This window comes from Knufia obscura (genome assembly GCF_036327395.1).
Source record: "Knufia obscura strain CCFEE 5817 isolate CBS 148926 chromosome Unknown scaffold_16, whole genome shotgun sequence".
Taxonomy (NCBI): Eukaryota; Fungi; Ascomycota; class Eurotiomycetes; order Chaetothyriales; family Trichomeriaceae; genus Knufia; species Knufia obscura.
The window spans coordinates 524,599-548,623 of record NW_027042702.1 but is presented as its reverse complement, the minus strand read 5'-3'; the positions used below and the strand labels follow the sequence as shown (position 1 = coordinate 548,623).

At 51.1% G+C, this 24,025-nt stretch overlaps 12 protein-coding genes across 12 annotated transcripts; 7 read left to right on the top strand and 5 right to left on the bottom strand.

Annotated features, from left to right (window-relative positions):
• Window positions 1–109: 109 nt before the first annotated feature.
• Window positions 110–841, top strand: PMZ80_010287 (uncharacterized protein; the record flags this gene model as incomplete). Its single annotated transcript, XM_064878677.1, has 2 exons — window positions 110–198; window positions 388–841. 2 exons carry the CDS (start codon window positions 110–112, stop codon window positions 839–841), a joined length of 543 nt encoding a protein of 180 aa, XP_064725756.1.
• A 269-nt stretch (window positions 842–1,110) lies between these two features.
• On the bottom strand, window positions 1,111–1,717 carry PMZ80_010286 (uncharacterized protein; the record flags this gene model as incomplete). The annotated part of the gene is made up of 2 exons (XM_064878676.1): window positions 1,111–1,609; window positions 1,668–1,717. 2 exons carry the CDS (start codon window positions 1,715–1,717, stop codon window positions 1,111–1,113), a joined length of 549 nt encoding a protein of 182 aa, XP_064725755.1.
• A 1,498-nt stretch (window positions 1,718–3,215) lies between these two features.
• SPT10 lies at window positions 3,216–5,325 on the top strand (the record flags this gene model as incomplete). The annotated part of the gene is made up of 2 exons (XM_064878675.1): window positions 3,216–3,746; window positions 3,796–5,325. The coding sequence occupies 2 exons, from the start codon at window positions 3,216–3,218 to the stop codon at window positions 5,323–5,325; spliced, it is 2,061 nt and encodes a 686-aa protein (XP_064725754.1).
• Window positions 5,326–6,151: 826 nt separating this feature from the next.
• On the top strand, window positions 6,152–6,928 carry PMZ80_010284 (uncharacterized protein; the record flags this gene model as incomplete). The annotated part of the gene is made up of 1 exon (XM_064878674.1): window positions 6,152–6,928. The coding sequence occupies one exon, from the start codon at window positions 6,152–6,154 to the stop codon at window positions 6,926–6,928; it is 777 nt and encodes a 258-aa protein (XP_064725753.1).
• A 46-nt stretch (window positions 6,929–6,974) lies between these two features.
• Window positions 6,975–8,120, bottom strand: PMZ80_010283 (uncharacterized protein; the record flags this gene model as incomplete). Its single annotated transcript, XM_064878673.1, has 1 exon — window positions 6,975–8,120. One exon carries the CDS (start codon window positions 8,118–8,120, stop codon window positions 6,975–6,977), a length of 1,146 nt encoding a protein of 381 aa, XP_064725752.1.
• An 858-nt stretch (window positions 8,121–8,978) lies between these two features.
• PMZ80_010282 (uncharacterized protein) lies at window positions 8,979–10,709 on the top strand (the record flags this gene model as incomplete). The annotated part of the gene is made up of 1 exon (XM_064878672.1): window positions 8,979–10,709. One exon carries the CDS (start codon window positions 8,979–8,981, stop codon window positions 10,707–10,709), a length of 1,731 nt encoding a protein of 576 aa, XP_064725751.1.
• A 309-nt stretch (window positions 10,710–11,018) lies between these two features.
• On the bottom strand, window positions 11,019–11,525 carry PMZ80_010281 (uncharacterized protein; the record flags this gene model as incomplete). Its single annotated transcript, XM_064878671.1, has 1 exon — window positions 11,019–11,525. The coding sequence occupies one exon, from the start codon at window positions 11,523–11,525 to the stop codon at window positions 11,019–11,021; it is 507 nt and encodes a 168-aa protein (XP_064725750.1).
• Window positions 11,526–13,401: 1,876 nt separating this feature from the next.
• On the top strand, window positions 13,402–14,208 carry PMZ80_010280 (uncharacterized protein; the record flags this gene model as incomplete). The annotated part of the gene is made up of 1 exon (XM_064878670.1): window positions 13,402–14,208. One exon carries the CDS (start codon window positions 13,402–13,404, stop codon window positions 14,206–14,208), a length of 807 nt encoding a protein of 268 aa, XP_064725749.1.
• A 583-nt stretch (window positions 14,209–14,791) lies between these two features.
• On the bottom strand, window positions 14,792–16,196 carry PMZ80_010279 (uncharacterized protein; the record flags this gene model as incomplete). Its single annotated transcript, XM_064878669.1, has 5 exons — window positions 14,792–14,929; window positions 14,981–15,191; window positions 15,241–15,601; window positions 15,813–16,130; window positions 16,184–16,196. 5 exons carry the CDS (start codon window positions 16,194–16,196, stop codon window positions 14,792–14,794), a joined length of 1,041 nt encoding a protein of 346 aa, XP_064725748.1.
• A 1,021-nt stretch (window positions 16,197–17,217) lies between these two features.
• Window positions 17,218–18,663, top strand: PMZ80_010278 (uncharacterized protein; the record flags this gene model as incomplete). The annotated part of the gene is made up of 7 exons (XM_064878668.1): window positions 17,218–17,546; window positions 17,594–17,807; window positions 17,857–17,956; window positions 18,013–18,122; window positions 18,174–18,296; window positions 18,346–18,450; window positions 18,505–18,663. The coding sequence occupies 7 exons, from the start codon at window positions 17,218–17,220 to the stop codon at window positions 18,661–18,663; spliced, it is 1,140 nt and encodes a 379-aa protein (XP_064725747.1).
• A 940-nt stretch (window positions 18,664–19,603) lies between these two features.
• On the top strand, window positions 19,604–21,133 carry PMZ80_010277 (uncharacterized protein; the record flags this gene model as incomplete). Its single annotated transcript, XM_064878667.1, has 1 exon — window positions 19,604–21,133. One exon carries the CDS (start codon window positions 19,604–19,606, stop codon window positions 21,131–21,133), a length of 1,530 nt encoding a protein of 509 aa, XP_064725746.1.
• A 388-nt stretch (window positions 21,134–21,521) lies between these two features.
• On the bottom strand, window positions 21,522–23,706 carry PMZ80_010276 (uncharacterized protein; the record flags this gene model as incomplete). The annotated part of the gene is made up of 2 exons (XM_064878666.1): window positions 21,522–22,391; window positions 23,089–23,706. 2 exons carry the CDS (start codon window positions 23,704–23,706, stop codon window positions 21,522–21,524), a joined length of 1,488 nt encoding a protein of 495 aa, XP_064725745.1.
• Window positions 23,707–24,025: the final 319 nt, after the last annotated feature.

Here is a 24,025-nt window from a genome sequence, read left to right as displayed (position 1 = left end):
CATTGCAATATACTTACAGACATTCGCATATTTGTTCCACTATTTACCATCACTCCCACCATATCTCTTCAAACAAGTTCGCGAGCATTAGAAGGGTTGCCGCGCCACCATGTCTAACACCGACAAAGAGCAATCACCACCGCCAATCAAGACTCTCAAGCAGTACTACGAGATGATAATGGACGAATCAGCCGCAAAGTTAGCAAGAATGCCTCAATCCTCCCACCCCATCCCATCACAACACAACACAACACAACACAACACAACACAACACAACACAACACAACACAACACAACACAACACAACACAACATCCTACCTATCCCATCTTATCCCATCCCGCCGCATTCCAATCGATCGTTGACTGAACTAACCAAATCCCTACAGGGGCTCCGGCATCCTCCTCCCCTTCCCACCCGACGAATATTTCAACACCCTCGGCGACTTCGCATACACCGAACACACCTGGACCGAACCCCAAAAGCACGCCTGGAAGCAATCCCGTACCCCCCCAATTACATTCACCGACCTCCCCGACACCGCCAAAATGGTCATGCAGACGGTTCACTTCCCATATGTGCGTCATCGCGGTGATGGATCTAGACAGCTGGACCAGGAGGTCAGACTCACGCCTGCGGATTTCAGGAAACTTGAGCGGACGACGCAGCCGGGGATAGGCGTGTGGGTGCTTGGAGTGGGTGAGTGTGATGTGCTGATGATACCTAGTCTTGAGATTGTGATTGAGGACGGGGTGAGGAGGGTGTATGCGGAGGGGAGGGCTCGGGAGGATGGAGCGGATGGGGTTTTGTTGAGTATGTGCTTGCGGAGGAGGGAGGCTTAAGTCGTGATTCTGCTACCTAGGGAGGAGAATGTCTCTAGGTCACTGCACGCTAGACAAGCTTTTCGGGTTGCGAGGCTGGGAGGCTCAATGCACAACGTAGAATTGAATTGTCTGTGGATCTGATCTGTCTTTCTCACTCACTCAGCTGACGGGGCCAAGTAGACTACACTAGTACTCCTGAGTCCATTCTGCATAACACGGGATGCTCTTGAGACATCTATCCATCAATCAATTTCAGACCATACTTCCGAACTTTCACAGATCCCTGCTCAAGCTCCCCGCAAACTCTCAACAATCTCCCCCACAGTAACAGGTTCCACCTGTGGCATCCTCGCCGTCATATTCGGCCCCTTCCACCCCGGCTGCATACACTCAACAATACTCGGCGCGTTCCCCGCGTCCTCCCTGATCGTCCCATCCCGATACGCCCTCTTCTGCTCCTCTGTGAACCCCAACGCCGGCTTAGGCAACATGAGCACGAACTCAGGTGAGACCCTCCAGACACTCGCGAAGGCGCGTGGTGTGCCCTCCAGACGCTCGAAACCGGCTTTGGTGATGCGGACGTCGTTGTTAGAGGTACGGACGGTGGGGAAGTGGATTGTTGTTGTGGTGAGGGGGGTTGAGGGGGGTAGGTCGGCGAGGGTGATGGGGAGGGTTTTGGTGTGGTGCCAGGTGGCGACTTGGGAGGGTGTCCAGGTGTAGGTTAGGTGGGTTGCGAGGTCGCCGTAGAGGCTCTGTGGTGGGAGGAGGAAGTCAATTCCTTTGCCGCTGGGGTTTGTTAGGGGGTGTTGATCTTGATGCTGGAGTTGGAGAGGGGATTGCTTACCTTTTGGCGTGCTGGGTGTTCATGTATTCGAAGTGTTCTTGGCGGGACATGTTGGCTGGAGTGCTTTGCTGTTGAGGTTGTGGTTGTTGTAGAGGGGCGAAGTGAAGGAGGAGGAGAGAGTGGGAGAGAAGATGGTCGACTTTGTGTGCCAGAAACTGTTGTTTATGATGTATCTGCAAGTTTGCTGGCAGCTGCTTGATACTGGACCGATATTCAGAGAAGCTGCCGGATGGCTGCATGAGCGCTCACCGCAATCGTGACATCTTGTATGGATTGGTCAGATTTGAGACGAGGCAAATTCAAAACTCAACGATTGCTCAGTCCCAGTATATTTGAGCCCGTGAGATTCTGTCAGTCATGCTGATGCCAGACATGTCTGGAATACCCCAAACGTGGCTCAAAGTTGTCAAGAAATACTGACATAAAATCCTTGCCTTGCTGATCTGGCCTTGATCGATAACAAGATAAAGCAGCGGATTGTCAGCGGTGCGGGAAGACTCCTGGGTGTTGAGACGTCATTACTCGATGAAGAGAAGCAACACTCCTTCCTCGAGCTTCCGAATTTCAGCCCAGGTAGAATACAGCACAGAAGGAAGCTGCCGCACGTGCTGCCGCGAGGGCCCTCGTGACTGTGCCCATATGGCGTAGAGAGGATCATCGATTGTTCTGCGTCGTAGAGGTCGACCTGGACAAGTTCGCTGCTAGCTGCTTGAACATTGACCAGAGACCCGAATAGTCAAGCATGATCGTGGGCTGCAAGCAAAAATCCTGTAGTGAATGTAAGCCAAATCGAAGCTGTATGTTCAATCAATAGGTCCAAAATGCTGCATCTGGGATCAATGTACTATCACAACAGTGTGTATCCAGGCCGTTCCTTTCTGCTTGCACCGCCGTAATCTTGAGCGCAGCGCTTGTGTCAAGCTGATAGATTTGAGGAAGTAAATCAGACAGCATATAGCTTCTCAAACATTTTGAAAAGCGTAAACATGTCTATATTGGCACGTGAGCACAGATGCTGTGTACGCGGCTTTCAATGGATCGAATGGTGCGAGTCCGACGGCTGGGTTGCTCACATGGGCTCGACAATTGACTATGGACATCGACGTCGACGATGAGGAGGACGCCGAGTGAGATTGTCACCCCTGTCAAATTTAGCCTCCCAGCCACAGGTTTTGGTCCGGTCCGATGTTATCGATTGAGCGCCGATAAGATCACCACTTCAACTTCATCGATGATGCTTCTTGGAAAGCTACAACCTTGGTCATGTACCGCGCGGCATTCGGTAGAGGGCTAGGGCAGTATCAAAACTTTGATGCAGACCTCATCATGTAGTAAGAAGTTAGGCACCTGAAGATGCCGGATAAATGATGCATCCAGCCTCATCTGCCAAGATCCCGAGCCTGAGCCACAGCAGGCTAAAGATAATCTCGGCCGCTCTTCACTTCTTGCTTTCTTCTCACCAGTGATCTATTCTACGGCCATACTCAAAACATCAGCGTCGGGTTTCGAAAAGGTCTTACGCAGGTACCGCCAAACCTTCACGGCACGATGCCAGCTCTGCTCGAAGACCCGACATCGCCAACCATTTACAGAACCAGTGGTCAAGGGCCATATCCGACACCATCAAATCCGCAGATCCCGTCGTCGATCTTTCCGAGGCCTGTGACATTGCGCGATCGCGTGACTATCGCGACATTAATACCGTTCTTTTCACATGATGCCGTGCCTCCGGGATTGCTGGCATACCTGTCGGAATGCTTCAACAAGGAAATTGAGGATGGCAACACTTATCCCATGATGAATCCGCTGCCACTCGATGTCTTCGGTCCGTATTGGTTTGGCAACTTCGGCGCCGTCATGGTCCTTGGCGACATTGGCGGCATCGAGGCAGCAAGTGAGATGGAGCGCAACGGCGCTGATTGGAACAAGTTGTGCTTGGGAAGTTTCTACATTAAGCCGAACTATCCCGGCAGAAGTAGTCATGTTTGTAATGGCGGGTTTCTCGTTACACCTGCCGCGCGGAACAAAGGTGTCGGTAAGTCGATGGGTCAATGCTATCTCGACTGGGCTCCTCAATTGGTAAGCTCTTCCCTGGTAAGTCGCTACGTGTGTAGTTGACCGGATATAGAACTACACCTACTCTGTCTTCAACCTCGTCTACGAATCAAATACCGCTTCGACCAAGATCTGGGACTCCCTTGGCTTCAAAAGAATTGGCCGGGTACCAGGATGTGGCAACCTCAAATCTTTCTCGGAGCCTGTTGATGCAATCATCTATGGTCGGGATTTGAAGGCTGAGGAGGGGAATGTGGGCAATGAAGAACGCTTTGATAAGATACGGTACTATTTACGGCACTCGCTCTATCCTCAGGGTGCTGATAGATCTGAGAAGAGCCGACTAAGGAGTGCCGCAACGCACTATAAACTCATTCCTGCTCAAGAAGGCGTTCCGGAGAAGTTGATGTTGAAGGACAAAGAAGTCATTTCCGACCCACAAGCACAATATGACATCGCCAAGCAAATCCATCTGACAGCGCACGGCGGTATCAACAAAACGACGGCGGTCATAGCAACGAAGTATCACTGGGTTCGAATCAAAGAAACTGTTAGCCATGTCATAAAGAATTGTCCGGATTGCAAGGACACGAACAAGCCCCCAATCCTTCGTGGTGATGGTAGTAGGGCAAGAACGAAGACTCTCGAAGGCCAGACCATTCCAAGTGATTTACCACCGTTGCCGACCACGCCTATCAAGCAAGAAGAACGACCTCCCGAGCCGGAGCCGGAGGAGTCTGCAGATGAGGTTCAACCACAGCAGGAAGTCATGGACACAGTCCCCAATGGTCACGGTATGCAGCAGACCGACCACGTTCCCCCGCACACAAATCATATACCTGAACAGCCAAACCATTTGCCCGACCAGACGAACCATATGCCTCGGCAGAATATCCCTAACCATCTTTCAACGAATATGCAGTCGGATCGAATGTCAATCAACATACCACATGAGTCATTGCAGGACGATGAATTCAAAGCAGGACAGATGGACGATCCTCTAGACGAACACATTTCTGCCGACGACTACAGAGCCATACAACAGCAAATGGGCATTCACCAAGACAGCGATCTATCTCACCACCAGATGGTAACCTCGGATTCCGACATGATGAACTATGACGATATGGCCATCGATCCACAGATCATGGAGCAGATTCAGGCACAGATGGATGCAGGCCAATTCGAAGCAGATGCGTTCCAGATGCCGCCGCCTTCGCACCACAGCATGCAGCATTTTGGTGATCCTGGACCACGAACGCAACTCCAGCAGCAGCATGAAATACGTTCGGATTCTGGACCTAATCAACAGTTCGCAGATCCAAGTCAGATGCAGTCGCTGAACAACCATGATCCACGGGTATACTCGCAGCATCAAAGTCCGACGAATTTTTCACAGCCCGGTAGTCAGTACATATCGCCTGTTCAAGGGCCACACATGATGGCGCATCCAGTGCCGGACGATCACATGATGGGTGGGCAGCTGGACGATAATACCGGTGGTGGGATGAACAACATGCAGCAAATTAGGCATGTGCTGTCTATGGAGTATATGAACACTGCACCTGATGGCACAAATCAGTTCTCGCAGCAGAGGCAGTAGTTGCAGCCACTTGGAATTGCCACGAGTATGATTATAGGAGTAACGAGACTGAAGGAAAATTTGTTGGCATAGCAGGGAGCACCAAGGTCTCGAGGCGGAGAACACAGTACGAGTCTGAGTATACCGGAGTTAGCACCGAAGGCACGATTCATGATAACGATTAGGGTGGCAGAAATGGTATAGATATAGACATTGACGCAAGCAAGATACCTCGGGATGGCAGTTTACCTCTTGAGGGTGTGAGAACCAACGATTAGCATATATGTATAGATCATTAAGTGTTAGAATAGTGCCGAAACTATGAGCGAGGCACATGAGGACTGCACAAGCTCATCGCAGAATGATTTTAGTTTGCCAATAAATTTGAGCTTCCTCGATGAAGGCCATCTGTTTCTTGTGCGGCCGCGGTATCACATTTCGATCTTCTAAGATTTTCATGTCCAAGACCCTTTCGCGCCTCAATGAGATCGAGGTACACTCGCCGTTCAGCCTCGGTGTCACGATGCCACTGGCAGTATAGAAACTTGACCGTCGAACTTGCGGTCTTTGTCGACTCATCACCTCCAAGACCTGTTCGCTGTCCGACCAGAAATGGAGATCGGCGTCTTCCGACAAACAGTGCTCCATGCCCTCCTGGCAATTCCAAGCATAGTGACAGTCATGCTTATAACCATTTTGACGTAGGACTCCCAGTCGGTTTCAGGGACTACACTAAGCTGATCATAGAAAGCCGAAGTGACACGAACCAGCTACAAGGTCGCGTCAACGTTCTTGAACCCACGAAAGGACCCTGCTCGACTATTGAACAACGTCCTCAGCAGCAAACATGGACCAGACCCAACAGTTACCGTCCGACACGAAGACACGAAGCTTCACATATTACCATGCCGGACCTCTCTTCACACTGGCAGATCTGCACACAAACACACTTCTAGCCAGCGCCATCAACAAAATCTCAAAAGGCAAGTTCGTACCGGTCGTCCCACAAGACCTCGAGCAACGAGACACCTCACCACACTCGATCCGCGACCAGGACATCAGATCAGTGCTAGCATGTGATCTGGCGCTCTTTACTTACGACGGGGCTGAGCTGGACTCAGGCACGGTAGTAGAATACATGATCGCCAAGTTCGCGGACATACCCACCGTCATTCTGCGTACAGACTTCCGCAAAGCAGGAGATCAAGGGGAAGCTACCTACGGTGAGGGAGGCGGCGATCCGTGGAATCTCATGAGCAGTTTCTGGCCGCGCACGAGACGTGTGGTGGTAGATGCTATGATGGGTTACAAAATGGGTCTTGCACGGGCAATGGAGAAGAAGAACGTAAGGGATGCGGAGGTTGAGAATGTCACGACTTTCGCCATGGGTGGTGGTATGGCTGCTATGCAGGCTGGCGAGGAGCTGTTGAGCGCTACCGCGGAGAACGTAGTTGCTGCTATGGAGGAAGTTTTGAAGTCTCCAGGAACGATTCCGAAGGAGAGCAGGGAGCACATCTACCGGTGGCTTGCTCTGATGCCCGGATTCAAGACTGGTGGCGCCGATGATAATATTGAAGCGATGCTTGATTTGTTGAAAGGCAAAGAACAGAAAGAATTGATGTGAACAAATACTCGCAGCATTGATGCTCGTTGACCAAGCCGAGAACGAGTTATGGAAGGCTCTGCGACCTCAAATGCTGCAACGTCTGAGCCGAAGCTAATATCTCCTGGAGCAGCTGCGGATAATCCCACCCTACAGCAGATGCTGCCAACGCCGTCAGACTAGCTTGATTCTCTCTCCGGGGTCTCCCTGGACCGGTCATGTTTGGCTTCATGTTCACGTCGAATATTGCAAACTTCGAACCCTTGTTCTGCGAAAAGCGTCTCACATCAATCCGGATCGGAGCAGTGACATTAAGCTTCGCAGCAACCCGCTCGCAAGCTTTTTCGATATCTAAGTACGACGAATCCGAGTTGCGCTCCCACATCGACAGTACTCTCGAGTTTTCGAGAACCGCGACTTTCCCACTATATGGCGCAATACCTTCCTCGTGGTTGAAGCGGAGAACAATCGGCAATGCTGAGTACTCCGGGTTCGTGCTTGAAGGCGGCAGGACAGTCACCGTTCCTTCTTCACCGGACAGGTATTCTTCAAGCATAACCGTGGAGTAGTCTTCGAGTAAGTACTCAACATGTCTGACAAGGCGGTTCACATTCTCACAATAAAACACACCTTGACTTCCTCGACCACGGAGAGGCTTTGCAACGATGGGTATTTTGAGCTTATTGAACAACGCGTCCTCAAAGCTTCTAACCAAGCATGATCTTGGTAGGTCAAAAGATCCGTCCCTCCGCAGCAGCTCGTTCACAAAATTCTTGTCATCGTACTGCTCCACGAGTTGAGGCGGCTGACCAACGACTCTGAGAGTAGATGCATACTGAGACAGCTCCTTCGATGTCTGCAACGGGTGGGAAGCAAACAGGATCGTATTTGCCCACAGGTGAGTTGCGCCTCGAGATACTGCCTCTAGGATGCCACTCTCCGTGTCAGGGAAGCACCAGCCTTCATCCTTAGTCGCGCTAGGGTTCTCGGTCGGTGTGACCACCGCAGTGCCCGCCTTCTGAAATCCGAAAAGTATGTCTGCGCCTGAATCCTCGTAGCCTCCTGGCTTCATAGGCTTTCGCATGCCATTGATTACAGGTGGCTCGATTGCTTGATGTAGAACAGCTACCTTTGGTTGTGCAGCTCCAGGTGCAGAATTGTACGCTGTCTGGCTGCTCAACAAGCGTGAAGTAGGCCGGGGCCGACCTCTCATGCCATGGATCAGTCGTGGTAAAGCTCGCATTGTGTAAACAAGTGCTTCATGCCATTACTAGCGTCGACACCCGTCGCATTACGTATACTGACCAGTAGTACGCCTAGACTGTTGATGAGTCCCCGGTATCAGTTGATGAATATGTTCCTGGCGAGTAGCACGCACTGGCTAATCAGAAAGCAGGGTCGCGGCGGCGAGGGCAATCGGGGTGTGCAAGCGATGATCACGTGATCAGACAAGGAAGAAGCGCGTTCTTTCGTGCCCTTCTCGCGCCTATCGATCTGACCTTGACGCTGCTATTTCCCATTCTTTCTGCTATTCTATCATCGAAATCCATCTTGGTAGGAGCTCTAGTCGATAATGGTAAACCTTCGCGCTCTCTGAAGCAAGCTTGTGCCTCGGCAGCTTCCCAACGTTATGCCGCTCTACCCAGCATCCAAAGCTCAACGCTGGTCCATGTTTCGCTTCCGGCTCGTTGTTGTACGGTACAGCCAATCACAGTAGCTTCTGACATAAACAAGTCTCAAGCAGCAAGATGTTGATAACATGCCTGAGGCTCTAGCGCAAGCCCACCCCAACCGCAATGAGCTTAGAAGGCGTTTTCAAAACACCCACTGCTGTAGCTGAGAGCATCCAGGTCGATTTTGCGCCTGCAGAGGCAGGAAATTCGTTATTCGAGGTATGAAGCTAACCTCAGAGCCTGCATGCTCAGATGGTTGCTGCTTTACCCCAGGGAAGGGGTTTGTCGTGCTGCTTCACGTTATGCTTGCGCCTCGGTTTCAACAGCTTTCATGGTGATATGATTCAAGAATATCATATCTCTCGCGATGGCGTGGCCCTCAGCAGAGCAATCCAGCCATGGATGTCGTTGATCTTTCAGACTTTGTGCAATTGTTTGGACGTCCGAAGAGGAGAGGTATGACCAGCCCAACAGCAACTCTAGAATCAGAGACGAAACCTAGGGACGTATCGTCGTCGAGCAGTTCGATCACGTTGCCACTACCAGCATGCGCCCCCACCGCATCCAACGATCTAGAGAAGATGGCAACAAACAAGTCAGCGGAACTTGGCTCGACCCAGCCCATGGGCCAAGCTGTAACAGCCCTTGACTGGACAGGTCCTGACGACCCTGACAATCCAGAGAACTGGCCGGCTGGGAAGAAAGCCTTCCATATTGCTTACATTGGGCTGCAATGCTTTGTGGTGTATGCCAAACATCATGTTCTCTCGCCTCCACTAACAAGTCACAGAACCTTCGGCTCCTCGGTCTATACTCCCGCCATTGCAAGTATAGTGGAAACATTCGATGTCAGCCCAACGGCTGCTACGCTCCCCCTTACTGTGTACGTCCTTGGCCTAGCGCTCGGCCCAGCAATCTCAGCACCGATCAGTGAGACACACGGCAGGCGCATAGTCTACCTCACGCTCTTTCCCATCGCTCTTCTTTTCACGCTCGGTGCAGGCCTAGCGAAGAGCTTTGCGACTCTCATGGTTTGCCGCTTCCTGGCAGGCACAATAGGATCAGGTGGCCTTGCGGTTGGGGCAGGAACAAATAGCGACCTCTTTCCACCTCTCACTCGAGCTCCTGTGGCCTCGGTGTTTCTGCTCGCCCCATTTGCAGGGCCGGCTCTTGGACCCGTAGCTGGCAGCTACCTAGTGCAGTTCAAGTCCTGGCGTTGGACCCAGTACATCACCCTGATGATCGGTCTCGTCGCCGTCATACTAGGATTCTTCCAGAAGGAGACCTACAAGAAGATTATCCTGGCACAGCGCGCGAAGCGGCTCAATCTGCCTCCACCACCAAACCCTATGGCAAGCATGACAGCAGCGCAGAAAGCCAAATTTGTCCTCACTGTCACCATCGCACGGCCAGTGATCATGCTTCTTACCGAACCTATTGTGGCCTTCCTAGCAATCTACACAGCGTTCAACTTCGGTGTTCTATTCTGCTTCTTCGGTGCCTTTCCGATTGTCTTCGAGTCGCGTTACCCAGAAGTCCAAGCCTACCACTTCACGCAAGGTGAATCGGGCCTTGTGTTTCTCGGTATCGGAGTTGGCATCCTCCTCGCCGCCATCATATTCATCATCAGCGACAAGACGTACTATCAGCCACGCGCACGGAAAGAAATCGAGTCGAATGGCAAGGACCCTCGGAGTCTGCTGCTGGCTCCAGAAAATCGCGTTCTTCCTGCCGTAATCGGCAGTGTCCTTCTTCCCATTGGCCTCTTCTGGTTCGCGTGGACTGCCAAGTCAAGCGTACACTGGATAGTACCTGTCCTTGCAAGCATCTTCTTTGGCGCTGGAAACCTCCTGGTCTTCTTCACGGCAGTGATGTATCAGCTCGACAGCTACGGGCCAATGATGGGGGCGAGCGCGATGGCGGCGAATGGAATCTTGCGGTATGTGTTCGGCGCCGTGTTCCCACTGTTCTCTAGGCAGATGTATCTGGCCATGGGCGTGGGTTGGGCAACGAGTCTGTTGGGGTTTGTGACTGTCGCTTTGATGCCAGTGCCTTGGATTCTGTTCAAGTATGGCGCGAAGATTAGGTCAAAGAGCAAGTACGCCATGTTTTCGAGAGAATACGACTAGGAGTCCTTGAACGCGCATCGGCAAGCCGGAACAGCAAGGATAGTGCTTCGCGCAGTCAATGTGTCTTTGTACAATTCTAGCCCTAAGCTTGTTCCGAAGGTGGGCAACAATGCCAGCATAGTCGCATTGAGAACACCCCAAATCCACCTCGGTTCAAGCTCAGTTCGTCGTTCGTATGACATATCCAAAGACACCATAGATAACTAGTACAAACTGTACAATGATCGCGACTCCTCAATCTATCGCAACGCCTGAATTCATCGCACCTGCTGACTTTCGAATCCGGCCAGTGCCCGGGCCCACCAGCTATCAAACAACATCATACGTAAGTCGAACATACAAATTCGGAGCTCGCCCACAATACACATTCTTCTCGAACCACTCCGCATACCGTGTCTGGCTTGGCATATTATGGAACATCGATGTATACTCACCATACGACTCTTTGACCTCAATGCTAACGTACCTAGCCTGCACTCCCCCTGGCGGCACAAGCAGATCAACGTCATCTAACACCTTCGGCCACTCCCACCGCGCTTGACTTAGCAACTTGTTCCAGTCCTGACACTTTGCAGCTGGAAGATGGGCAGTGACATCGGAGAAACGCATGCCATGATGCGTCAGCACGGCATATGCTACGCAAAGCTGCACCTCGTCCAGGCTGCGGCGTGAGAATACGCCGTTTTGTCGAAAGTCAATGAGATCTTGCTCGGTTTTGTCGCCCTCCCCGCTATATCGCTCTACATATGCCTGCTGTGCTGCATCGATGATTTCCCTGCGGTGCTCGGAGCGGGACAAGAGGTTATCGAGATACATCTTTGTGGAATGTTCATTGCCAATAACCTGGTGTTGCGAGGACTTGTCGCCAGTGGTGAAGAGTTCCAGGAGGTCAGTCTTAGCATTTTTGTTGGTTGCTACCAAAGCGCTCGTTGTATGAGTCGCAGTACGTTTTGATGGCTTCGTTGGCAGCTGGTGAATGCACCTGCATCTGAGAGATGGTGAAGGCTGTGCCGGCGGGTGTAACATAGAAAGAGGAGGCCCCTTTCGGAGGCGGATGAGAGGAAGGTAAGGCTTCGTTGGTCGAGTGAGCTGTCTTTGTACGGTTGGCATAGGGATGTGAGCGTTTATTCGCCAGCTGCGCGCTCGAGCTTCTTCGTGTTGGAGGCATAGGTACTGCGACCGAGGTTGCAAGTGTGATATATTAGTCTGTGTTGCAAAAGATATGTAACGTGGCGATTTTTGGGCACGAGTCCAGGGCTATGCAGCGAAGGAGGAAGAAGTAGTACTCAGACACTGGAGGCAAATACCTTAGGAGAGAAAAATCCAGGGTACCCGGTCGCGGTTGCAAACTATCAGTTGACTGGCACTTACTGTGAATTGCTGAGTGAATGCAGCCTAATCAGTCACTTATGGAAATTGGTATCACCAATGCGACATCTTGCACTAAGTGAAAGTTGCCAGCAAGGCATCGAATGACTACAAGTAGGATCACTGTATGATACACATGGCGGCGAAATGAAGAAGGTTTGACCGGCCTCGAGTCCTGATGAGTGGTTGGTGCAGCGTTAAGGGCTGTTCGAAGCAGCTATCTGTGAAGATACAGAAATCAGCCCGTGATCTTGCAACTTCTTCGTTGCGTGGACATACCTGAACCTGTGTAGTAGCTCGCCACGCCACATGCGCTTCGTCGTTCTCCCTTTCATTTTCCCTTGACTCAGCAGGATCGCACCTTGCGCAAAGCCACGTCCGACCCCTCCACTGTCACCAGTCTGGCTCAACTTACTCCCGACACAGGAGGGCCACGCTCAGATCTGACTTCGTACGACGGTGCCATAAGCAGGCCCGTACCATAGTTGCTGCGTCTGGTCGTCATACGTGAGGTTCTCCTGTGAGTGGTAGTGCTCGACAAGTTTGGCGCGTGGCTAGTACGCTCGGTGACCTGCTCTTGAGACATTGTGCGAGTTGGCCCTGGAGGTTAGCTGATATGGATTAGCAACTTGTCGATTCATCGCTGAGGATGCGCATTCTTACCACGTTGGGTAGGTCGCAGATGCTGCAGGAATTAGATGGACAATCTTCAGGGACGTCGAAAAATGGACAATGAAGGTGTGTGTATCTTAAGGTAAGAATGAACGAATGGTTGGAGCAGGTTTAAATAAGTAGAATGCGCAGCCAGATCAATCTTTGCCAAGAAACGAATAGGCACGCTAGTTGTGTTGACAGCAGCCCGTGACGCAGAAAGTCCCAGAAATTCATGGAGCTGGCTGTGAAAGAAGGTGAGGAAGAATCACGGTGATTGCGACCCAGTGAAGCGTAGAGCAACAAGGCTGTTCAACGTGGTTGGCCGCGGCTGAGGATGGTTGCGAGGTGCTGCTACCCTCGCGGAGTGCATGTTTCGTTTCTAGCAGATCCGGGCAGAGTAGATCGTCTCCTGTCTCGATGATGGGTGAAATCACTCATCACTTGCATTCTCAGCTTCGCCGCAGTACAAATACCTTTGCCGCTTCTTATTCTTCATCTCTTCCCACAACTTCTGCTGGATCGACTTTGTTTCTGCTCTGTGCTGAAGTTGTTGTCTCATACTAGTATCAGTAACTGGAGCGTGCTGCAAAATATAGCTGTAAAGGAGTTCAGTCTAAGGTAAGCAATATCTGGGAATGCTTATTCCGCGCTGACTGGGTCAATCAGAAGGATGACCTACGAGGGCGATCGAATGATGGAGGATGTTGCTGGAGGTCGGCCCTTGAGTCAGATGGCGTTTAGAGACTCTTCGGCTATCGGCGCTTTCGGCTTAGGACCTACCACCCAGATCAGTCCTCACGAATCGCAACCAAGCACATCATCTTCTCAAGACTCATATCGACATCTGCCACCGAACACGCACGACTCGCAATTGTCCGTGACCCACTCATCGGATACACCTCCCTACCTACAACACCAAAGCTCCACCGCGCGTCAAGCAAGTGTATTCAGCCCACCCACTATCCTGCAAGGTCCGAGCACCATTACCTATGTCCAGACGCAAGGATCAATGAAGGACATGATACAACACTCGCTCGTATGTCAAAAGCTTGCAAAACAAGGCCAGGGTAACCCTTCAGAGGAAGATCTTGTCGACTTCATTCAGCATGGCATGTACAGTGAGCGAGCACTCGAAGGTGTGTCCATCCGTACGGACTATGCCATCATCACTGGATCCGGTGGTTTTCCTGGCACAACTGAGACCTTGATTGCTAGCAAATGTCAAGACTTCCAACACCTGTTGTCTGCAGCAAAATATGGTTGGAGAACCGCACTCATGGCTATAGGTATGCCAGAGCCACCAGAAGGATTCAACGAGAAGAACTTTCGTGTCGAGACACAGGAGTCGTATGATGAGAACATGGGGACTTGGAATCGAATGTACAATGATCAGCGGTATGAGGAGTGGTTTTTGAAGAATGTTCGGCATGGAAGAGCACGAGTGTTGCATGCTCGGATTACCTATGTGTATTATTGATGAGTGAAGACATAATAGCTCAAGGTCGACGGTACCTCGAATGAGGATGTATTCTACACCGCTGCGATCACCAGAACTTTCAGATGTTTGAGCTATCCTTATCGTTGTCGATAGGGAAGCAGTGGTGCTGTGCAGAGGATGATGAGTTCGAGTAGAAACGAACGCGTCCATGCAAGTAGATCGCGATGGCGGCTTGAGGAAGCTTTGCCGAGACCGGCCACTCACAGCGATATATTAACTAATCAGAATGCGTGAATACAATCTTCACCAGGCAGTGTGGCAAGAGAAAATGATGATTTCCGGATGATTCCTTCTGTTGCTCCTTTGCTTGGATCACAACAACAGTGCTGATGGAGTGTCTCGATTATTGTGTGCCTAGGGCTTTGACAGAGAACAAGAAGTACTACTTAAAGATATACATGCGTTGCTTGCGCCGCCTTCGTCACAGGACAACGGCTGCATATCCTTAGGCTACAACCAACGGCATGGTCCAACCTAGTTCATGGGCCCTAAGCAATGGTAGATGTGTTGTCGACCACACTATCAATAGCCGGAATTGCTGCTCGCTGCCTGATGTCCTCATTCAGCCGGTAGGGTGGTCCTTGATCCACTGCGTTATCTCGTCTAGCTGATAATCATCATGGAGATATGTCTCTTTCGCATTTGCGTCCATCATTTTCAAAGCGTTCATTACTGTGTCATCAGTGATTGCTACCATGCTCTGTGCATTTGTCAGCTTCATTGTACAACTAAAGCACCCACAACAACTTACCTTCACAAATTTAGCCAGCAGCTCGTCGTGACTCTTCTGCAGTGCCGCATCTGCGTTCGCCTGCGACAAAGCCCCTGAAGCAACAAGCTGTTGGAATGATTTCTTCTCAAACACAATGGAAATTGCTTGTGATAGGAGATTCTGATTCTCGTTAGCTTGTAAGTTGAACTTTTCAGTCAAAAATCGTTTGGCGGAGCACTCGTGGATCTTGCTGGGAGTTTTCAGTCAGCGTAGTAACTCCGGGTCCTGACGGGACTTACTCGACCAGTTCGTCGCACTGCTGCTTCCCAGTCACTCCATCAGCAATAATAGTTCCTAGAGCTGCAAGAGCCCCAAGAACCATAGCCGCGGTGCCGAAGACTTGGAGGCCTCTCAACGCCAGGGAACCAATGGCCTCTGCAGAAGTAGCGGCTGCTTCTATCGCAACACTGGCAGACTCGATAGCGATCTCGCTTAATTCAGCGCCAGCTTCGATGGACTCTGCTGCAGCTTCAGCACCCGCTTCGGCTGCTTCAACACTTGCCGAACTGGCATCTCCAGCTCCTGCACTTCCTGATGCACTCTGCATGTCTCTGAAGGATAGAGAAGCCATTTCGATTTCGGCGGCTCCATCGCCGAGGCCTACAAACAAAATCAGCAGACGGACCAAATCTTCAGGCGGACCGACCTTGAGCAATCTCGGCTGCGCCGTTCACAAGTCCCTGATATCCCATATTGTATCTGGCAAACGAGATGCACGTATCGAAAAGCGCCAGTGCTCTTGCAGTGGCTGTGAACAGTCTCAGTCTCAAGTCGAACTAGGCTCGCACCACAAGACGGATGCTAGACTTACTGGCTCCACGAGTAATCACTCCAATGGCAGTGATGGCACCAATGACTTTGTAAGCCATGTCAAGGTTCTCACTTGTGTCTTTTGCTCGTTTCTCTAGTGCATCTATAGCTGCTCTTTGCTCATCAGTCATAATCTGTTTGGCGGCATCAATGAGTTCGTCGATATCTTTGTAGCCGCTGTCGTGGGCGACATCGTTGAGAACATCCAAGGCATCTGAGTTCTGCTTCTTGATGTTATCCCGGATTTGGACAATACTTGCTTGGATGAACGAAATATCGTTGGCAAGGTTCTGCAGGCGCGTTGCGCGGGCCGGATTGTCTGTAGTTAACAGTGAGCATGGTTGCTGGGCACTTGGACGCCCCTGGACTGACCTGGGAAGAACATTTCGCCTGGTTGAATGGGGTTTGTTGGACCTATGGATGAAGTTACGATAGTACCAGAACTCTACAGCATATGCAGTCTTCGCATCGAGACGAGGTTAAAGTCGCTTTATAGACTGGCAATATAGCGGTGGCCTCGTTGCCATCGAAGCTGAAAAGAACAAAGGCATCCTGGGGCTGCAAATATCACACACAGTGGTGTACATCCTTCGGGATAAGCATGCGGCAGAAATCCCGCAAGACTGAGCTGCAAAACCACTGTCACAAGGACAAGGGTGATGGACGCCATAGGCAACGTCTTCGTGTTTTGCGATCACTCTTCTGCAATACGGGTGCAAAACAGAATTCAAGACATACGCAAGAGCATGAAGCATGAAGCCAAAAAGCTGAGAAGGACCAGCAGCATAATGACGTGCCGCCATTGGCCATGAGCTCCGCTTTACAAGCTACTACGCGATTCGACGCGCTAGTCGTTCCTAAATTGTTCGGTGAGATGTAATTGCCACCGACGTACACAGCTGAGCATTGCACAGTTGAGAACACATCAGTGCGTAGCTATCATGTCACGCGCTCGTATCCTTACGGCGTATCTCATAGCTGCGCATCAGCGGACAGCTAAGAGTTGAGATGCAGTGGCTGCCTGACTGCTCTCTTCAGCGGCCGTGGAAAACTGACTGGTGCCGTTATCAGCCGCACACATCGCAGCACAACGAGATGACTGCTTCAGCTCGCCTACAAGGTTTAAGAGAGCACGACAAACCGACTGATCTAGCCAATCGACAATGACTACCAGTACGTTGAAACCGCGAGGTTGTGTGACCATGCACAACCCTCTCAGCCGCTCGCCTTCTTGGTTGAGCACGAATTCCTGCTGGCACGAAGCTGTAGCGGCTACATATTGAACCGTAATTGCTTGAAAGCTTGCAGATTTGAAATTTGAATATCTTGTTAAGCTCTTTCCAAACTGCTCATCGACTGATCCTGCTTGACTTCGAGCCTCCGACGACTTGCCCCAGACCTTCACAATGGGCAACGCAGGATCTAGTATAGGTAACCTTTTCTACCCAGACAACTCCAACAGAGAAAACCGGATGAATCAGCTTCAGAACGACTGCCACAACCTCAAATGGCAGTTCGACCAGCAGATGGCCAAAGTGTCTGTCGTGTGTCTTCAGGATCTCCTACAAAAGCTTACTGATTGTCCCTTTAGCAATGAGCTCGAACCTCAAATCCGTGCACTTCTCAACGAGTTCCTCAATCACCATGGCTACCAGACTGTGGGTGCACTTCACAATGATGTGATCAAAAAGCTTTCAGGCGAAGACCTTGCAAAGTGGAACGGTTTGAAAGAGGAGTAAGATTCTTTCTGATCCCCCTCCAATGTGTACCAACACCCTACAGATTACACACGACCTCCGTGATTGGAGACGCCCTACTGTCCATTGCAGGAGTGGCCACAGTACTGACAGGCGTGCTCGCTGGCGGTCTCTTCCTAGCTGGCGCTGTGACAGGCGGAGGCGCGCTTGCTATAGCGGGCTTAGGTGCCGGCATCGGTGGGGTCCTCGCTATCATCGGCATCGGCCTAGAGATTGTGGAAGCTGGCAAAGCTCGAGGAGTATTTCCTGCTTCTACCACAATGATGTATGAATATTGACAAAACACAGCAGCTCCGTGATGCGATACATGATCTCGCTTTCAAACGAGTAGAGATACAGCAAGCTGTGGGGAAAGCAAATGTGGTACTGAGTTATCTACAGGGCTTTGGTAAGTGGTTAAACTCACGATCAGGCATTCATGTTCTGTCAATTAACAATTGGTAGATAGCTTCTTTCACACCCCAAACCTCGACAACGAGACCGCCTTCAACGCAGCATATGGACTATTGATTCAGCGTGACATGTCTGAAGCTGACCGCACAAGCGCTGTCAAAGTATGCAGCGTGACTGGAGCTGGAACTCGAGTGTGAGCTGACTCAAGGCAGAGACTAGAACAACTGGACAACTCGAGAGATTCGTGGCGCAACGAAGATCCAGATTGGCACAATGCGGCCAATCTCAACTCAGCGGGTGCCGATGATCTTCCCGAGGATGTCTCACCTGCACAGGTATGCCTTATACCCCTCATCCTCGTTGGCAAAGCTGATATCCGTACAGGGCATATTCGAAATCGTTCCGGACGGCGCCAGCTCCACGATAATGAAGCTGGAGTATGTCAGTCAAAGCAGTGTGACTGATTGTGTAGCGAAGGACATCGACACTGTGAGTCTATCTAATTTGATGTCTTTTCAGTACCACTTGGCTAATACTCGACAGCATGATCAATGGGCTATGCACGCCAAGGTCGACATCGATCCTAGCCAGCCCAAGCAGCAATTCATGCTGCCAGAAGTCCGCTTCAAGCTTACACATACTGGCACAAATGAGGTTCGCGACAATTGTGAGATCAAGATGCTAGGAGCACCCGCGGCATAATCTATCAGTTTGCATAGCAGTTGCAGGAGGAAGTTGCACGTATATGCCACAACTTACGTGTTCTTTTGCTCCGTTGACTTAAACTCCGAATGCATTGATTGACTCACACAGAAGCATTGTTGTATTAGGACTGACTGGCGTTGCAGGGCCTGATACACAGTAACCAATTAGCAGGGGAAGGATACGGCCTAGAATCGCTTTGTCAGTATCTTCCTGCAATACCTACCAGACCCAAACATGTTACAAATGGGATGGTTTCTACACCAAGAGAACGCAATTGCCACCCTGCAGCTGAATCACCTCTAGGACACCTTCCGACTTGTTGCCCTGTCGCTTCAGTTGAACATCTTTGAAGCCACTCTGGCATTTCGTGAAAACACCTCAATTTCTTGCAATCAAATGCGAGGTGAAATTGACATTGGTTAGGGATGTCGACACATACTTATGGTCGAGCGTTACATGTGCAGAAATGCGATCGTCTGTGCCACGAGGTTGGGAGATATGCTATCTGTGCACAGACACTTCGCCCATACAGAATGAGATCAGTGCTCTGCCAAATGAACGTCATCATGTTGAGGCTCTTCATCGCAGCGGCCCAAGCAGATCGTGCTATCCAACGAGTAAGATAGGGCATTCGACACTCCCAACCACTTCCTGTCACGAATTAGATAACGATCATGGAAAGATCTGCATGTTTTGCGGCGCGCATGTTTCCAGTGTGCGGGTTTATAGATGCGCCTATTTTGCGATGCGCATGTTTCGACATCTCGAAACCACCATGTGTGGTTGATGCGAAAACGCACATTCTCCCGGGTTATATGGACGCGTTCTCGGCTACCTTGTCTCTTGTTAATCATTTCTGCAGAATCCAGACTTGAGTCCGACACGAATCACACAACCTCCCCTCCACTCCCACCGTCGGCCGCGACAGCGACAAAAGATGTCTCCAGCTAAGCAATTCCCATGGCGGCAATTGATCGTGCTGGCAATATGCCGTGTAGTCGAACCGCTAGCGTTCTGCTCCATCACCGCATACGCACTGTTGATGGTGCAAGACATAAAAGGTGACCAAGACGCGTCCTTCTACGCCGGCCTCCTCATCGCGTCCTTCACTGCAGCAGAGGCTTGCACAGCATGGATTTGGGGCAACATCTCAGACCACTTCGGCAGGAAACCAATAATCCTCATCGCCCTGGCCGGCACCGCGGTCTCAAGTATCATCTTCGGTCTCTCGGAGCGATATTGGCTGGCGTTACTGGCGAGGATCATCGCAGGCTGCATCAACGGTAATACAGCTGTGATGCAAACTATGGTAGCAGAGATAGTCACGAACCCCGAACATGAGCCGATCGCATACGCTCTGCAGCCGTTTATGTGGAACGTCGGTGCGATAGCAGGCTCGGCACTTGGTGGATTTGCTGCTCGGCCCGTGGAGTCATATCCGTCGCTCTTTGCTGGAGTAGGTGCTTTCGTACGATATCCGTACGCACTGCCGAACATCATTTCAGCGGCAGCAATCGTGGTCGCTTTGCTAATCGGATGGCTGTTCTTGAAGGAGACGAATCCGAATTTCAAGAATGAAACTGGTCAAGTGGGAAGCACGACCGCCAAGGCAAAATGGGACAACATCACGTCGTGGCTCCGGAAATCGAGCACCACCCTGTCACACCTGAAACAGCTCTTTTGCGGCTCGAGCACCATCGATCGGCGGTTCTCAACAGACTCGACAACGCCGTTTCTCGACAAGGAACTCGACGATGAGCTGACCACGAAGGAGTCCATCAGTCACATCGACAAGCCAAAAGCATTCACGCGCCAGGTCATCACAATCATAGCCGCCCTCTGCCTCCTATCATACCACCAGATGGCCTTCTCCTCGCTCTTACCCATCTACCTCCTCGACGATACCAACCCCAACACTTCACCATCCTTCCATCTCACTGGTGGCCTCAACCAAACCCTCGTACAAATAGGCACAGTCCTCGCCATCAACAGCATCATGTCTCTTGTCACCCAAGGCCTCATCTACCCAATATACGTCAAAACTCTCGGCGTCTGGAAATCCACCATCTCAGTCCTCGCTTTAGCTCCCCTGCCATATATCCTCATCCCATTCGTTACACTCCTGCCCAACCACAAGATCGGGATCTACGTCATCCTCGCGCTTCAAAGCTTAGCGACGACAATATCGTACCCGCTCATGCTCATCTTTCTGAAGAATGCCTGTCCTTCACAACAGGTCCTCGGTCGAGTGAATGGGATCGCGATGTCGGGTTGTTCTGCGGCGAGGACGGTTGCGCCGCCTCTGATTGGGATAATATACAGTACCTATGGATCTGCCTGGGCGTGGTGGAGTGCAGGGATGATTGCCGTCGTGGGTTTCATACAAGTTCTGTGTATGAAGAGGGCGGATTTTGGTGAGAAGAGTTCTGCAATGTCAGACTCACAACGGCTGGAGAGCGTGGACTAAGCGTGAGACGTGAATGAGGCACTGGAACATGAAAGTCACCGAACGCTCGACGACTGAATGATAGGCAGGAGAGGAGGGAGTAACAAGGACATGCAACAGACCATATCCTGTAATCGATATTTCTGTGCTTACACAATCGTCATCTGGTTCTCGTGAAACACTTCCTTCCCAAGACCCATTCTCGTGATTCGATACTACCACACAACATCTCCAGAAAGCTAGCCCAGTTGCTCACAAGCACAACGTCTTCCTGGCACTGAACAGGTTTGCCCTACCTATGCTTGCTCCTTTCGTCTCGACTTGACCGCTTATGATTCAAAAAAGTATCACTTCCCACCATCACCTACCACAAATGCAACGGTTCCGCTCGATATCCCCAAACCCTCCGTCACAACTTCGCCTTCCCCTCCCCACCACTACTTGCCAGAAACGACAGTACCGCTTCGTTGAATGCTGCGGGCCTATCAATATTACTCGCATGTCCCGCCCCCTCAATAACAACCTTCTTACTCCCCCCAATCTTCTTACTCATATACTCACTCGCCGCAATATACGGCCGGTCATCACTCCCCACCACAATCAGAGCCGGCACCTTGATCTCCGGTAAGACCTGCATGACACTATCGTTCCGTTGCGCGAGCATACCCCTCGCCGCATACGCTAGACCCTTCGCATTACGGTGTGTAACGGTCCTCCGCTCGGCGCTTGCCTTCTGCAGCGGCTTAAGCCCATGCCTCTCAAAACTCTCCGCAGTACGATTCGCAGTCATATTCCAGTCGTCCCTTGCGGCGTCTTTCTTGAAGCCGGGGCCGGTATCAATAATCAATAACTTAGCAACCCGCTCGGGGTATTGGCGGTAGAAGGCCAGGGACATGTACCCCCCCAAACTCAATCCACCGACAATAACCTTGACATCCTTATCAGCCACAACCGTATCCAATATCGCAGCGATATCAGCAACAGTGTGGTCCTCGCTGTAGGCGGTTGCGTCATCTGGGTAATCGGATTGGCCGTGTCCGCGCATGTCCCAGGTGATTAGGAAGTGGTCACGGGAGAAGGGCACGATTTGGCCTGCCCACATTTCTGAGGTGGCGGAGTAGCCATGGGACAGAATCAGGGGTGGGGAGGAGGGGGAGCCGTGGACTTCGTAGTAGAGGCGGATGTTGTTGCGGGTGAGGAAGGGCATGTTGGGAGACTGCGTGGAGGAGTGGATTGGTGGTACGACGATGTGTTTCACGTGTAGGGCAGGATATTCAACCTGTTGTCGGTGATCATGATGTCGAAGGTCTCATATGAGGAGGTGGAGAAAGATGAGCAGGCTTGAATCGTGGAGTGAGCCGAGGCATGTCATTCTCACACGCTAGTCCTGAAGAAGAAAAAGTGTATGCAGGGAGTGAAATGCGCATCATGTCCAGCACGCGGAAGGAGTGGTGCTCATGCTGAATGTTCAGAAAATATGTGAGGTCTATTCGTGTTGATGTCTGTCATGCTCTTCCGTTGGATTGATCTCTCGCCATTGTCCACAGATGTTGAACTTCCCTCGTTCATCTGTTCGAGGTCCATGTCCTGGGCTGCCCCAGCCACGAGCTACCATGTCGAAGGCGCAAAGTGACCTTGCTCTACCAGAATACCCCCAGGCCGTATTCAGCGCCGTGAGTAACACAGCTCAGCACTGGCCCTCCCCTTGAACTCGGAACACCACTCGGTAGCCTGTCGGTAGCGTGAGACAGAGCAACCTTCTCTTAGGAGTCGTAAGAAAGCGAGCCAAGGCTATTGCATTGCAGACAAATCGAACGCTCTTCCCGTTCTTTAATACACTGTTGCCGTCTGCACCCTTCCAGCTCTCCACACGAGCATCGACGATTTACTGCCCAGCCACATTTGAAACATTTTAGGCAAAGTGGTGTCTGAGTAGTGTATGTTGTGCTTGCCATCTCGAAGCGAAAATCTGGTACATCTCGCAATAGACGCTGAAATGTCTCGCACTTCAGAGCCTCGTGCTCGTGCACTGCATACTTTGCAACATGGACAATGATGTCGGTCAGAGTATTGTCTGGCGCGGGATCTGAGTCGTAGACGAGGTGTACCCAATCCGCAAAGTGCTTCGGCTGGTAGTTGTGGTAGCCAAGTGCTGTGGCGATCTGAAGCAGGCTCCTTCGAGCACTCTGCTTGAGTGGTTGAATCTGATACTTGTCTGCTACCTGATACAGGCGTAATGCAAGTTCTGTTCTTTTGATGTCCTTGTTGTGTGTTCTGTTTCTCATGTAATTGTCGACCATGTTCCCAAATGGTGGGGCGAATCGTGTCTGCCTCGTCAGGTTGAAGAATTTGTAGCAGCCAGAGTAAATGCACATGAGCAATCTGATGATCAGGCAAGCTTCGTCTTCAGGAAGTGAAACTTTGTTCTCGCGGCTTTCTTTGAACCCGCTGTCGAAGAGTGCCTTGAACCATGGGGAAGCACCTGCTAAAATAATTTTATGGACCTTGAATATATGGCCTTCGCACTCGATCTCGAAGTCCGAATACTGGCCCGAAGACAGATATTGGAGTGAAGATGGGATGGTCGTAGCCATCTCGAATGTAGGTCTGTGCAGGAATAGGCTATACTGTTTGGATCTTCGAAGTCGATAGAGTATAGAAGACAGGATTGCAGAGCACGAGTTCTTCGCGCTCAAGTGTGTGTTGTAGATGGGGGCTCCGTTTGTCGTAATGGAGTGGACCTCGAGTGAGCTCATTGCACTCTATGTCAACAAGACCTCACTTGCGCTTGAAGTGTGATATGTGATTGAGAGTCTATCGTGGGGACTTATCCCTGCATTTGTATGCGACGCACACTCTATCATAAAGACTGAACTTTGTTCAGGCTGCGGGATTGCGGTTATGGTCGGTGCA